Raw genomic sequence first — 15,033 nt, forward strand, 5'->3', positions numbered from 1 at the left:
TTTTTTTTTTTTTTTTTTTACTCTCCTTTTTCCATTCACAGAGCCATATGAGGGATTAATGTCTGCAGAATACAGTCCTATGAAAAAGTTTGGGCACCCCTATTAATCTTAATCATTTTTAGTTCTAAATATTTTGGTATTTGCAACAGCCATTTCAGTTTGATATATCTAATAACTGATGGACACAGTAATATTTCAGGATTGAAATGAGGTTTATTGTACTAACAGAAAATGTGCAATATGCATTAAACCAAAATTTGAACGGTGCAAAAGTATGGGCACCTCAACAGAAAAGTGACATTAATATTTAGTAGATCCTCCTTTTGCAAAGATAACAGCCTCTAGTCGCTTCCTGGATCCTGGATAAAGGTATTTTGGACAAACAATTCAAGTTCAGTTAAGTTAGATGGTCGCCGAGCATGGACAGCCCGCTTCAAATCATCCCACAGATGTTCAATGATATTCAGGTCTGGGGACTGGGATGGCCATTCCAGAACATTGTAATTGTTCCTTTGCATGAATGCCTGAGGATTTGGAGCGGTGTTTTGGATCATTGTCTTGCTGAAATATCCATCCCCGGCGTAACTTCAACTTCGTCACTGATTCTTGAACATTATTCTCAAGAATCTGCTGATACTGAGTGGAATCCATGCGACTCTCAACTTTAACAAGATTCCCGATGCCGGCATTGGCCACACAGCCCCAAAGTATGATGGAACCTCCACCAAATTTTACAGTGGGTAGCATGTGTTTTTCTTGGAATGCTGTTTCTTTTTGGACGCCATGCATAACGCCTTTTTTTATAACCAAGCAACTCAATTTTTGTTTCCAAAATGAAGCTGCCTTGTCCAAATGTGCTTTTTCATACCTCAGGCAACTCTATTTGTGGCGTACGTGCAGAAACGGCTTCTTTCTCATCACTCTCCCATACAGCTTCTCCTTGTGCAAAGTGCGCTGTATTGTTACCGATGCACAGTGACACCATCTGCAGCAAGATGATGCTGCAGCTCTTTGGAGGCGGTCTGTGGATTGTCCTTGACTGTTCTCACCATTCTTCTTCTCTGCCTTTCTGATATTTTTCTTGGCCTGCCACTTCTGGGCTTAACAAGAACTGTCCCTGTGGGCTTCCATTTCCTTACTATGTTCCTCACAGTGGAAACTGACAGGTTAAATCTCTGAGACAACGTTTTGTATCCTTCCCCTGAACAACTATGTTGAACAATCTTTGTTTTCAGATCATTTGAGAGCGGGCTGTCTATGTTCGGCGACCATCAAACTTAACTGAACTTGAATTGTTTTGTAGAAAGAAATGGTCCAAAATACCTTCATCCAGGATCCAGAAACTGATTAAAAGCTACAGGAAGCGACTAGAGGCTGTTATCTTTGCAAAAGGAGGATGTACTAAATATTAATGTCACTTTTCTGGTGAGGTGCCCATATTTTTGCACCGGTCAAATTTTGGTTTAATGCATATTGCGCATTTTCTGTTAGTACAATAAACCTCATTTCAATCCTGAAATATTACTGTGTCCATCAGTTATTAGATATATCAAACTGAAATGGCTGTTGCAAACACCAAAATATTTAGAACTAAAAATGATTAAGATTAATAGGGGTGCCCAAACTTTTTCATAGGACTGTAAGTTGTTTCAGAATAGTACCATTTAATATTTAGTAAAAGGTACTGGAAGGGGGGGGGGATCCAGAAAGGGGTGTAAGAATTGGAGAAAAGGTGCATTTGTGCAACATTTTTACAGGGTTTGTTTTATAGCCTTCACTGTACAGCTAAAATAAAATGTCACATAGTTGCTATATTCTGGCATCCATAAAATATACAGTATATTTCCGTGTACAGGGTGTGGGTTGTTTTGTTTTGCAGGACCAGATCTACTTTTTAGTTATACCATTTCAAACAATGTCTATTGCTTTGATCACTTATTAAAAATTTTATCAGAGACAAAACAGTGGTTTGGTGCACTTGATGTTATAAGTTATATGTGCATTGGAAATGCTAGCATCCATCCTCCCTCTCCCCTCATGGATTGCAGGTGTGTGAATGGGTACTATCTTGGCATTCTGCAACTGTGCCATTTTCACCATATTACACTGGGCTGCATGATTTCATCTACCATCAGGTAAAGGTGCCTTTTTTTTGGTGACATGTTTTGTATGATGTCCTTTTTCAGCGAAGAGTTAGGTCGGGGCCCCACAGGACATAAACGCCACGATTTGCTCTCCGCTGCGGGAAAAATCGCGGTGTTTTACAGTGCAAGTATAGGGGATGGGATTCATGCGAATCCCATGCCCACTTTGCAGAAAAAAAAACGCAGTGTGGACACGCTGTGATTTGCAAAGCCGTTGCGGCTTTACAAATCGCAGCATGTCAATTATATCTACAGAAACGCTGGCGGCTTTCCCGTAGATATAATGTTAAGAGAAAGTCCGCAGAGGAAAAACTCTGAACTTTCTCTTCAAAGCGCTGCGGAAAGAACCGCAATGCATTTACGCCGCGGTTCTTTCCGCAGCGCTTTAGCGCTGCAATTACAGCCCGTGGGGCCTTAGCCTTAGAGGTATACTTTACCTAACACATTGGATCTTAATGAATGAAAGATTCAAGTTGAAAATTTTTTGACATATTAAAGGTCAGCGAAAGACAAAAATATAGGCCTGAATTCCAAATCACTTCAAATAAGACCATATTCACATAACCAAGTTTCACTGTGAAACTCGTTTTGTATATAGACCAGATCTCCTTGCCTGAACAGTGTGCAGGGAGAGGGACGCGTAGCATTATAGTCATCTCCAAGTGACATTGTCATGTACATATTATGGTAAGGTACAGAGTGTTAGTGAAGTAGACACTAGTATCATGGATAACTATACTGCTAGGAATCTTCAGGCTGACAAATAGTCTGAGTTTCACTGAAACTTTTGTGTGCATAATGGTTTTAATCACAGATAAATCCAGTGTGGTTGAATTTCATCACAGTAGCTCATAATGTGACTCAAGCCACGTGGGGACTATACACTATGCTGTGTGCACCCCTGACCGTCTGACTAAGCACCTGATGAGACTAGGGACGGCTTGCAATGGGATCCTGCTCGGCAGTGTCAAATGCACTGATTCATGAGGTCCAACAGGTTTTCACTTGGATTCGGATCTGGGGAACATAGGGTCAATTGCAGCAATGCAGTCATCATCCAAGAAATATCCACATAGAGCTGGGCATTTGTTCTCTATACACATTATAAAATACTGATCAAAAATCTAAAATTTGTATGTGGTTTTACGGAGGGCTTGTGTTGATTAAAACACATGTAATAGTAGCCTTGGGATACAGTCACATGATATGAAAATTGGGTGTGTGGGGTTTTTTTTTTTACACCTATCAGAATTAACTTCACTGTATGTGAATGAAATTTTATTTTTAAAGGGTATAAATTTAAAACAGATTTTTTTGTTGGGGGTTTCCACTGTTCTGGCACTTCAGGGGCTCAGCACGTGCGACATGGTACCTGAAAACTATTACAGCAAAAATCTACCCTCCTATTGTTTGATCCATTCTCAGTGCCACTATATGACCTTACAGCAGTATACACCCACATTTAGAGCATTTCTTTAGTCAGAAGAAATTGCTTAAATAATGGATGCTGTGTCCTTAAGGGGTTAAGCATAACCAAACTATAGAAATTTGGTAGTGTCATGATTGTACTGACCCACAGGATATAGTTATATCAATTGTACCACAATGAACACTGTAAAAACAAAACCTGCAATACAAAAGTACACTGTATATATTAAATTATACCATCATAAAGCCCTCATACAGTTATGTAAGCAAAAAATGTTAACGTTATGGCCCTTTTTTTGAAGGAGGAGTGTAAACAAACAAATTGCTGCAATAGGAAGCCATTAAATGTCAGAAAGCAATTGATGGCATTCTTTTATCCTCATTTTTGGATACTCTATTAGGAAGGAGTGGGGGGGGGGGGGTTGAGTTCTCTCAGTCAGGGCCCTCATCCATTAATCAGGGTGGTGTGTGTCTAGAAAGATTCTGTATCCTTGGTGGACTCAAGTCTATACAAGAAACATCACTGAAAATCAAGACAACCTGATCCTTTATTTCTCCTGCAGGGATGTGCAAGGAAATGTAACACTGGATGCTAGTTTGTCATCTTATATGCTAGGTTCACACCTGTGTTGACCCTTCTTTTACAAACACTCTGCAATATGCACTGGCATGCTGGATAAAAGTGAGTTCTACCATGAATTGTCATAAGCTCCAAGCACTGTGAGCCAAGAATGGGTTGCTTTCAATCACGATTTGGCCCGACCCAGAAGCCTATTCAGCATGCCAGGGCAAGTTGCATAAACCTGATGTATGTGACAGTTAAAATTTAAATTCTACTTTGTTACATCATGAAAATATCTAACAAAATTGTCAGTCTCTAAACTTTTGGTCCTGACTGTAAGGGTCCATTCACACGGAGGAAAATAGTGAGAAATTTGGTGTGGAATTTTCCACATGGAAAAAAAAAAAGCCTCCCATTGATTTCAATGAGTTCCGCTAGTGGAAAAATAAAGTTAGCAGAACCCATTGAAATCAATGGGAGGCTTCTTTTTTTCCATGTGGAAAATTCCACACCAAATTCCTTCATGTGAATGGACCCTTTGTATTGGAAAAGACCAGTCACATCTTCCTGGCTGAATCTCTACTCCAAGGTTAAAGGGGTTGTGCAGGACCTCTAACATGGCTGCTTTCTATTTCTGAGGAAGTGACAATGTCCGTTGGTCACATGGTCTTGCTGCAGATCAGTCTCATTTATTTAAATTCAATGGAAATATGGCATTGCCACGTGAGCAATGGACATGTCACTTCCTGAGAATAATAAAAGCCATGTTCTGGGGTCCCATACAACCCCTATAAGTACCCACAGTCCACAGAAAACCTTTGGGAAAGGACAACGTGTAAGCATCTCAGTCTTTTTCTGGCATAAGTTAAACTGAAAATCTATGCCAGTTCCTAACATATCCATTTGCCAGATATAGCTGAATAAGTATTCCCTTAATACATGTCTTAGTCTTAAAATTATTTGCAGTGTAGACGATGGAACCAGACAGTCATGGACTCTACAATCTCCTTTGAACAAGTGGACTATGTAAGAGCTGTAATTTGCAATGCCTTGTATGGATTACTTTCTTTCCTCATTGTTAGGCACTGTTGTGGCTAACTGATCATTTTAGGAACATGAACTCTGGATGATGTAATGACGATCGTAATCTTGTGGCAACAAAACACATTTGGTTGGCAGATTTTTTTGGTAAGCACCATGGGGCAGATTTATTTATGCCTTGCACACTCGATTTACATCAGGTATCCAACACACACACACACACACACACACCAGCAGCAGAGAACATTGGTGTAAATGCAGACTACCTCTCAAGATGGTCGTGCATTTTCTTCATATACTTGTATAAATGTTGGGTATTTATTGGCCAGAACTTAGCAAATGGTAGCAACAAGTTGTATGGATGATGCGGATTTATGCTGCATTTACAATCTCTGAGGCAGGTTGGACGAGTGGAACTCTAACCCTTTATATACAAATCATGGGCTGTGAAGACATATAGATTGTAAGCTGTTGTGAGCAGGGCCCTCAGTCCCATTGTGTGAAATGACGTTCTTTGTTTTGTATCTGTCTGTATCTGAACCCTACAAATTGTACAGCGCTGCGGAATATGTTGGCGCTATATAAATTTATTATTATTATTATTATATTACATATGCACGATAGTAATTATATTTTTTGAAGCCAGACAATAAATCGTCCACAGAGGTAGATCTGTATGCCATGTCAGATATACGGAATGGTATAATTATTTATAATCGCCATTCATACTTTCCCACTACCAAATAAAGAATAAGACAAACTGACTTGACAATGAAACCATGTATATTATAAAAATAACCTTTAGCTTACAATTTACAAACTGTATTACAATCTTATTGGTTAACCTGCAATGCTGGTCTTTTTATCCAGCTAGACTGATTTAAAAAAAAAACAAAAAGGAAAAAAAAAAAACCTAAAACATCAGGGCCAATAATTTACATTCTGTATAAAGAACAGGTTAATAATACCATGCTGAGATTTCTTACATCTTCTGTTAATATTTTATGACTGCAATTTTGTCAAATATATACCTGCTTGCCCTGTACAAATAGAAAATGCATACAATTTAATCAAAAGTTAGCAAAAAAGTAGTCTGTAAACTATCATAAAAGTCTTACTATATTAACAGATCTACAAGCAGCGTGTAACAGGGTTAAAAGACATTAAGGCAGTACTGTAATACATTAAGTTACCAAATCATACGTAATACTTTTTTGTTTTTAAACCAAAGTGTTAGATAAGGCAGGTATATGGTCCCAGCAAAGAAACATGTAGCACTGACACTGGAATCAACCATCTTAAATATGTAAGATATTATATAGATATGGAATTGTACAGTAGAATGTACCATTGTTCAGGCAAACCTACATAGAGGAAATGTGATGTCATGGAATACTGTCCCAGTAGTGGCACTTTTCAAGGTACAGTCTTGGAACTTTTAAGTAGCATTTCATGCTCCTCCATCTACAGGCTCAGGCTCAATTACTGTCCATTGAAAAGGCAAAGTTTCTCATTCGTCCTCAAGTTTGGTGGCCATCATGTGCACTGTGATGGAGAGTTCCCTGATTCAGATTTTTCACTTTCACTGAAACCTGTGAAGAGAGAAAGTTATTTTCATAGATGGAAAACAAGAGCAAGTTCTTAAAGGACTATCGTCCTAACCATGTATTATTTATTTAGCTTCCTTGTGTAAGGCCATCATACTCTGCAGCCCTTTACAGATCCGCAGTCCGCAGAGGAAAACTCTGTTAACTTTCTCTTAAAAGCGCTGCGGAAAGAACCGCAATGCGTTCACGCCCGTGGGCCTTAGCCTTAACAAGGTTCAAAACTGTGGTCCTAAGAATAAATGGTCACTCCCCACACACTGATTCCCACTCATACAGTTCCAAGTTAGTCTTTACTTCCTGGTGTCTCGAAACAGGAAATCCCTAGAGATGCAAGACTAGCCAATCACAGCTAAGCAGGCATTTCATTGTGTTGCAAAAAAGAAGGGGGAAGTCCACAGCCAACAGCAAATTGATAGTATATTGTAGGATTTCCTGATGCGCGGATAGAGCCTCCCGGACGAGGACAAAGACACAATGCAAAAATGTAGGTATATCCAGCAACCAAGGAAAGTCCAGTAGTAAAATAAAACTTAACTTTTATTAATGCATAGTACAGTCCATAAAAAACATTATGAGATACTGTGTGTGGATGAAAAAAAAAAAAAAAAAAAAAAAAGGTATTGCCTACAAAAACATACCCAGATGGAAAAACGACTAAGCGTTGAAGTACTCGAAACGAGTCAGCGGTTAGCCATGCGTATGTGAATTCGTTTTTCCATCTGGGTATGTTTTTGTAGGCAATACACTTTTTTTTTTATCCACACACAGTATCTCAATGTTTTTTATGGACTGTACTATGCATTAATAAAAGTTAAGTTTTATTTTACTACTGGACTTTCCTTGGTTGCTGGATATACCTACCTTTTTGCATTTCATTGTGTTGACCTACACAGGAAGTAGAGACCAGCAGGAACCTGAGCAACAAAGTAAATACATTTTGTTACCTCAGATCCATCATTATGGGCCCAATTAAAACTATTTTAATGGAAATCTTATTTAAAAGAAAATTCTTTAGAAAAAAAAATTAGATTTATTACATTTGTATTCAGTAGAAAAACAATGAAGAGGAAAAAAAGCATAAGTCAAATGTCCCTTAATGTTGGATATCTTACCCAGGATAAGGGAGAGGAGAGCCAGGGAACAAGCACTAACTGTTGCATATAGAGAGAACACAGAAGACCAAAAGGTCTGGCTCTCCCTGCACGCCCACCAAATGTGGAAGAGCGAGCCCACAGCAGAACCACAGCACAAACAAGCATTATAGACAGTAGGATAAAACATGTGAAGAAGGACAGGGCAGCAGTACCAGCGGGTCAGGATTTTAAATTTTTTTTCCTGGGCACTACAGGGCAGCAGTAATTTATAAGCAAACAGGAAGGAACGAGTCCAGTCAGCAGGAGAGAGATGCAAGCTGAGGTCCTTGTCCTAAAGGCTGGTATAGGGGGAGGGGTAGCAGTCATCAGAAGGATGTTGTAGAAAAGCGAGAGGGTATGTGTCTGGGCCCAATCTGGAGGAAGATACTCTCCAAGGCGGTGAAATAGGAGAGCAGGGGCAGCATGGAGAACTTGCGGAGAAAGGCAGTTAATTGATTGTACACCAACCAGGAAAGAGGGATGTCAGGAGTGGATGCATGTAACTGAGTGAGGGAGGGAAATGGCAGCGACCCAGCAATTGTACGTAGCCTAACGTCATCACTAGCAGACCAGCAAAGGAATCGACAGGCAGAGAGGCCCGGTGGGAACATAGAGTTCCGAAAAAGAGGGCTTAGGGGACCAGGTACCCTAGCCAGCGAAGAGGTCCTGCACACGCAGTCCCAGACAGACAGGAAATACGAGGCGAAAAGAGAGAGTCACGCCGAAGTCGGGTGATAATGGGAGGCGGACAGAGAGGAGGTCTGCCTCTATGGCGACCCACTGCTTATCCAAAGCCTCCAATCTGTCTGAAAATTCATGGCATCCCTCTCTTCACACGGGTCAAGTGATCTTAAAATGAACACCTGAAAATGATACACCGCCTTGTTTGGGTTTGGGCAAATATATTGCTTGAGACTTCATGAACCTAGAACTCTCTGTGCTACATCTTAAGAACAATAAGCAAACTGCTAGATAAGAAATTAAATTTTGCCTACAAGTTTGTTAAGGTGTGTGAAAAAAATTCTCCATGCATATTAGGACACAGTTATTCATCTTTTTTTTTTTTTTTTTTTTTTTTACAAGTTTGCTAGAAACTGTCACACAACAATCTTGTCTTTACCCAAGCGTTAGGGAAGATGACAGTGTAGCACTATATATTACAGTGATGTTACATGGAAAAAGGACAACCTACCATCAGCCGCACTGTTCTGTGGAGCCATCAGTTCTTTTAAATCCATGCTCCTTCCCTGCGCATCCTCTGCAGTCGTATCAGACAGATGACCTGCAATGCAAAAATATCAATGTGGTGATATCTATGAGGTTTTTATTTTATTATTCTTTTATGGACAGAAAAGCTCCCATTTGCATAATTGTGAAGAATTATACATAAAGCTGTATCAAAATCCAATTCTACCACCTCTCCAACAATATAGAAAACTGCCTACACAGCATTACAGATCCTATTATCCTTTTAGATCACATACCTTTGTTAGGTTCACATGCCACTGCTATTGCCACCTCTAACCACTCACCTGTGCGGTCTGTGCTAAACCATGCTTAACTATGGATCTTCCTTCAGTGATAGTCTCTCCCTCCTCCTCATACTAGCACTATCTGTACACAGAAGAGAAGTCTGCGCAGCTTCTGGAGCACCTCACTCTCCTCTTTCAGCTGCAGACCGTGCCAGACCCTGTAATGCTGTGCAGGCAGGTTACGTTAGGGGAGGTGGTAGACTACTGTGAATGCTTTTGTACTTTATGTTTAAATATTTATTTTGTCATACATTTTAAAGACCTGTTCAATACAATTTAAGACATCAGATGAAATGCATTTTTAATAGATAAAGGTAATCAATCTTTATTAAAGAAAATCGTTATGATCCCCCCCCCCTTCCCGTTTATGAGCTTATCTTACGTGACCTTCTAAAGACCCCCTCCTCTCCAGTGCTGCTTTTTCTAATCCCTTGGTCTTCAGTGATGACATAACAATCATAGTTCACATGAACGCTCAATCATTGTCCTCAGCAGTGACTGGGACATGAAAGACACATGACCATTAAGGCCAGTAATGATGCACGTTACCACTACCAGACCCACTGGGACTGGAAGCCCTGAAGATAGACTCTTCAGCAATAGAGATGAAAGGCCTTGGTAAGGTTTCTGTAGGGTTTTTTTTAAAATATATAAATACACGTTTAGTTTCATCTGAACCATTTAAAAATTGTTGGAACACGTCTAAGGATGTCAAGAATAAAATCTTGAAACATTATAAATTGGGAACCGTAATACCGCTATGCCTTGACTGCATCTTGTGCCAACCCTTACACAAGGCGGCCTGGTAAGTATTGGGGCATGCAAGACATCGTTCATACACCAAAGATTTAGTAGGTAATTTCTAACCGAAATAAGATTTTTCCATTGTATTCCCTATATATCTAGGTTCTTATGCAATACAAATTGATAAGCAAAGCTATGAACTCAGAGTCGTGACCAGTTTTAGGTGAAGTTGGAAAAGCCATACAGACTCAGACTTCAAAATAAAATGAATATTTTAAGTGATATTATACAATATTGTATAGTAACTAAGATGCTTTTTGTGGCATAATGAAGAGGGGTTTTTTTTCTTAAAAGTATATAGGGATCACAATATACATTTTTTTTTTCTCCTATCAGTATGTCTTTGTAGAATGGGATGAAATCCACACAAACACGGGGAGAACACACCAACTCCTTGCAGATGTTGTTCCTGGTGGGATTCAAATTAGAAGAGTTTTATTGTGTCTGTGTGACCATGGCTGTCAACCACTTACAAAGGAGTCAGAGTCTGTGGTTCGGTCTATTCACTCCACAGCCCTGGAAATCACTCCAAATTGATGAGAATATGCATTCTCATCAAAGAAAAGGATTTTTATTTTTCAACCATTTTATAACATGAGCAGTTTACAAGATGACCAGTGTATAGCATGCTTGTAATGTATACATTGACAACATGAATGGTGTGTATATTTCTTCCAGCTAACACACAAATTAAATATATATATAGGTTTTATTAACTAGCAGGCCATTTTACCTTTTTCAGAACATGGGCGCTTCATAGAAGAATCATGCCTGGCAATGGACATAGGCAATACTTTTCTAGTAGATGGGTTGTCAGATGCTGCAGAAACAGTGGCACTTGCGGTTGATATAGTAGACAAGTTTTTTTCCATGGACCCATATGAATAGCCCTCCTCCATGTCAGAATCATCCGAGTGAAGAGGATTGGTAAAAGATAAAGGAGCCTGAAGTGCAGGAGTGTTGTTGAGGTCACCATGACTCCCTGTTTGGGAAGCCTGAACATTGCTATTTAGTAAAGTCTTGCTGTCAGAATGACACACATCTAAAAGTTTATCAGCAGAGGAAGACTGAGTTTTACACGCCTTATGCTCATTTCCCAAAGTAGCAGAAACTGAAAGTCCTTTATCTAGCGGAAGATGATCTGGTCTTGTTGGGGGATCAGAGTTTTTCTCTAGCGGCACCTCTTCTAAAGATTTAGTAGATCTCGAACTTCTACAGTCAACACAAGGAATAGATGATATTAATGACAAAGACTCCAAAGAACTAGACACTTGAGATTTAGGCAATTGGTCAATTGCATATGCTGAAGCGGATTTGATTTTAAAACCGAGTCCCCGCTGGAGACCTGTAGTGGTCTCAAAACTTTTTGGGCTTTCTTGAAGAGGTACTTTCTTTATTTCTATGCTTAGTTTCCGTTCAAGTTTCTTCTCGATAGTAGACTCTTTTTCCACTACATCACCTGCTTTGTTATAGTTCTCATTCATGTCTGTTGTATTTTCTGAGGATACAACATGCAAGACTGGCTTTGGGTGATAGCGATCACTGTCTTGCCAGACTGTAGTCACAGTTGGGTAAGCCGAAGGAGGAGATGGGGTCAGAATCGGTGGCACCGGACGAGGCTCTGGTGGTTGCAAGATTTCTTCTTTAACGTCTCCTTCTACAAGGCAACTGCAAAATGAAACACGTTTGATACTAGTTTCAACAATATGTTTGAGCTTAATACGTTGGCAAATATGCTAACATAAGTCTTATTTGTAAAACCAGAGAAAACCAATCCAAAGTTTTAAAAAGGGGTTGTTATACAAACAAGAAAATCCCAGATTCTCTTATAAACCATTATGACTTAGATTCAGTTATTACTTCTATGGTATACAGTGAGATTCCAGCTTGTTAAAGTTAGTCTGGTGTAGTCTTTCTCTGAGTGATATCATTTACTATTAAACTAAACATTATAATGTACTGTTCAGATAAAGCAAAAAAAAACAACAAAAAACGTATGCTTAAGTTGACTCACACAAGTATTACATGATCAACTACCTAATCTTTTGTGTAGAGAGGAGTCTGTAACTCCCTTATACATCTCAAACTCAAATTGTGAGGTGGCTTACTAACTGGTATGGGTCTCTGCCAGTGTCACCTCTGGCTCAAAGCAGGGGCTTTAAAGCAGAATCTGAACCAATAATGTCAGGCTTGCATCTTCACCAAGAGTTCACAGGCCCTTCGCCCTTGGTACTGGAGGTAGGAGACTTCTTCTCTCATCACCTTTCTCTGTTGTAGGGATGCCCCTGATAGTGTGGGAGGGATGTTATTGGGAAAATGGTAAATTTGGATGGATTCATTTGGGGAGAATGCTACTGCCAATGAGCTACAGGTGTAAAGGAAGAGACTGTACTGGTCATAAGGAAAAAGGAAGGACATGGGGCAGTGCTACCACCAATGATGCTGTAATGTAGTGCGTGGTACATTTGTTTAGGTATTTTGTGCTGCACAATGGTACTTGTTTGGGGAGGTATTTTCTGCTGTATTTGATTGGCACTGTTGTATTCTTTGCTAGTAATGCATTGACATCACAAGAAATTGACTGATGAGGCCCAAGTAGAAAATAGATCGTATTAAGAAGCCCTGTTCTATAACAGTGCATAATGAATATATAATTCCACCTATATATTAGGTAGAATATTTCTATATATTAAAATTGTGTTTCCATTTCTAATCTCTCATTCCCATATTTCAAGCATCCCCATATTTCAGTTTTGACGGTAAATGTGTTAAAGTGGTAGTTTGTCATCTGGTACTATTGTAAGGATGTATATGCGTGGAAATCTCTGCAGAACTAAAGCTATGCTTCAAATATGCCAAAATAGTACATGATATTCAAAGAATTTTTGCAACAATGACAGCAGCTCTGCAAGTACAAATGTAGCTTGATACAAAGATCTGAATTCAACAAGGTTCCTGGCAAAAGTCCAAAGAAAAACCCTCAAGACTGAAGAGCGTGGGGCTTAAACATCAAACAGCCCTGGTGCCAAGCTTGTGGAATGCAGCACTTGTGCCAAAAATAGACAACACTTAACTTTCTTCCAGGGAGCCAAAATAGAAACATTGTGGCATTCATAACAGTACTTTGTGACAATATACTGGCACACTCATGGAAGACATGGCCTATTCTACATCAACTGATTTACAACACAGTAAAAAGAGCTCCACAGATCTGTATTATGCCTCATGATGAAAGACATGCAGCTCTTTCATGTCACATCTTATTTCAATGTATAATTCAAAGTTTTCCCTGACTGTTTAGCTTCACGAATTAATAACGGTATGTAGCGTGAAAAGTAGCAATAGCTCCTTAATATTTCTTCATAATTGTTTGCATGTTGTGGGATGCAACTGCTGGGACCCCCATAAAATCATGAGTGTGGGGGTCCACTTTGTGAATTGATTAGCAGTCTCAGGGATTACTTTTTATTTCTAGAGTGGTGACTGAGCACCGTACTTGGACCTCTCAGGCAGCCCCAAAGAAGTGAATTGTGTGGTGATCATACATGTCCACTAGATCCACCCAGAGAGGACTTGGGAACCCTGTTTCCTTGATCAGTGGCAGTTCCAATTATCAGACCCCCAGAAATCATACATTTGTCAACTAATCTGACAATTTGTAGAGTTCAGATATAATAAGGAGCTTAAAAATATTTTTGGGATAGCAGGAGGGTTCTAAGCCCACTTCTATAAGGTCTTAGTTCTGTTAGGCTTTGAGGCACACGGCATTTGTTGTCCAATAGAAGCTTGTTAAAATGAAGTTTAGTACATCCATATAAACTAGCATTGCCATCTTTAAAAATGGCGTTTTCTCCTGAAGAGAATCCCAATATAAATACCCCGATTTCAAAACCTCAACAGGTAAGTTTTGTTCAATGAAATAGTTTTTATATTAAATTACTTTTTAATAGAGATGAGCGAACACTAAAATGTTCGAGGTTCGAAATTCGATTCGAACAGCCGCTCACTGTTCGAGTGTTCGAATGGGTTTCGAACCCCATTATAGTCTATGGGGAACATAAACTCGTTAAGGGGGAAACCCAAATTCGTGTCTGGAGGGTCACCAAGTCCACTATGACACCCCAGGAAATGATACCAACACCCTGGAATGACACTGGGACAGCAGGGGAAGCATGTCTGGGGGCATAAAAGTCACTTTATTTCATGGAAATCCCTGTCAGTTTGCGATTTTCGCAAGCTAACTTTTCCCCATAGAAATGCATTGGCCAGTGCTGATTGGCCAGAGTACGGAACTCGACCAATCAGCGCTGGCTCTGCTGGAGGAGGCGGAGTCTAAGATCGCTCCACACCAGTCTCCATTCAGGTCCGACCTTAGACTCCGCCTCCTCCGGCAGAGCCAGCGCTGATTGGCCGAAGGCTGGCCAATGCATTCCTATGCGAATGCAGAGACTTAGCAGTGCTGAGTCAGTTTTGCTCAACTACACATCTGATGCACACTCGGCACTGCTACATCAGATGTAGCAATCTGATGTAGCAGAGCCGAGGGTGCACTAGAACCCCTGTGCAAACTCAGTTCACGCTAATAGAATGCATTGGCCAGCGCTGATTGGCCAATGCATTCTATTAGCCCGATGAAGTAGAGCTGAATGTGTGTGTTAAGCACACACATTCAGCACTGCTTCATCACGCCAATACAATGCATTAGCCAGTGCTGATTGGCCAGAGTACGGAATTCGGCCAATCAGCGCTGGCTCTGCTGGAGGAGGCGGAGTCTAAGGTCGG

The 15,033-nt window shown here is 40.0% G+C and overlaps 1 protein-coding gene across 1 annotated transcript in view; it reads right to left on the reverse strand.

Annotated features, from left to right (window-relative positions):
• Nucleotides 1-5,958: 5,958 nt before the first annotated feature.
• The window catches only part of PTPN12 (protein tyrosine phosphatase non-receptor type 12), a 47,623-nt gene continuing 38,548 nt past the window's right edge, over nucleotides 5,959-15,033 (reverse strand). The window contains exons 13-15 of the mRNA XM_075274053.1: nucleotides 10,985-11,919; nucleotides 9,108-9,197; nucleotides 5,959-6,767 (exon numbers count right to left, since the gene is read on the reverse strand). Coding sequence (XP_075130154.1) covers nucleotides 6,712-6,767; nucleotides 9,108-9,197; nucleotides 10,985-11,919 — 1,081 coding nt within the window. The 3' untranslated portion in view covers nucleotides 5,959-6,711. The remainder of the gene's footprint in view (nucleotides 6,768-9,107; nucleotides 9,198-10,984; nucleotides 11,920-15,033) is intronic.

Source organism: Leptodactylus fuscus, chromosome 5, assembly GCF_031893055.1.
Source record: "Leptodactylus fuscus isolate aLepFus1 chromosome 5, aLepFus1.hap2, whole genome shotgun sequence".
Taxonomy (NCBI): domain Eukaryota; kingdom Metazoa; phylum Chordata; class Amphibia; order Anura; family Leptodactylidae; genus Leptodactylus; species Leptodactylus fuscus.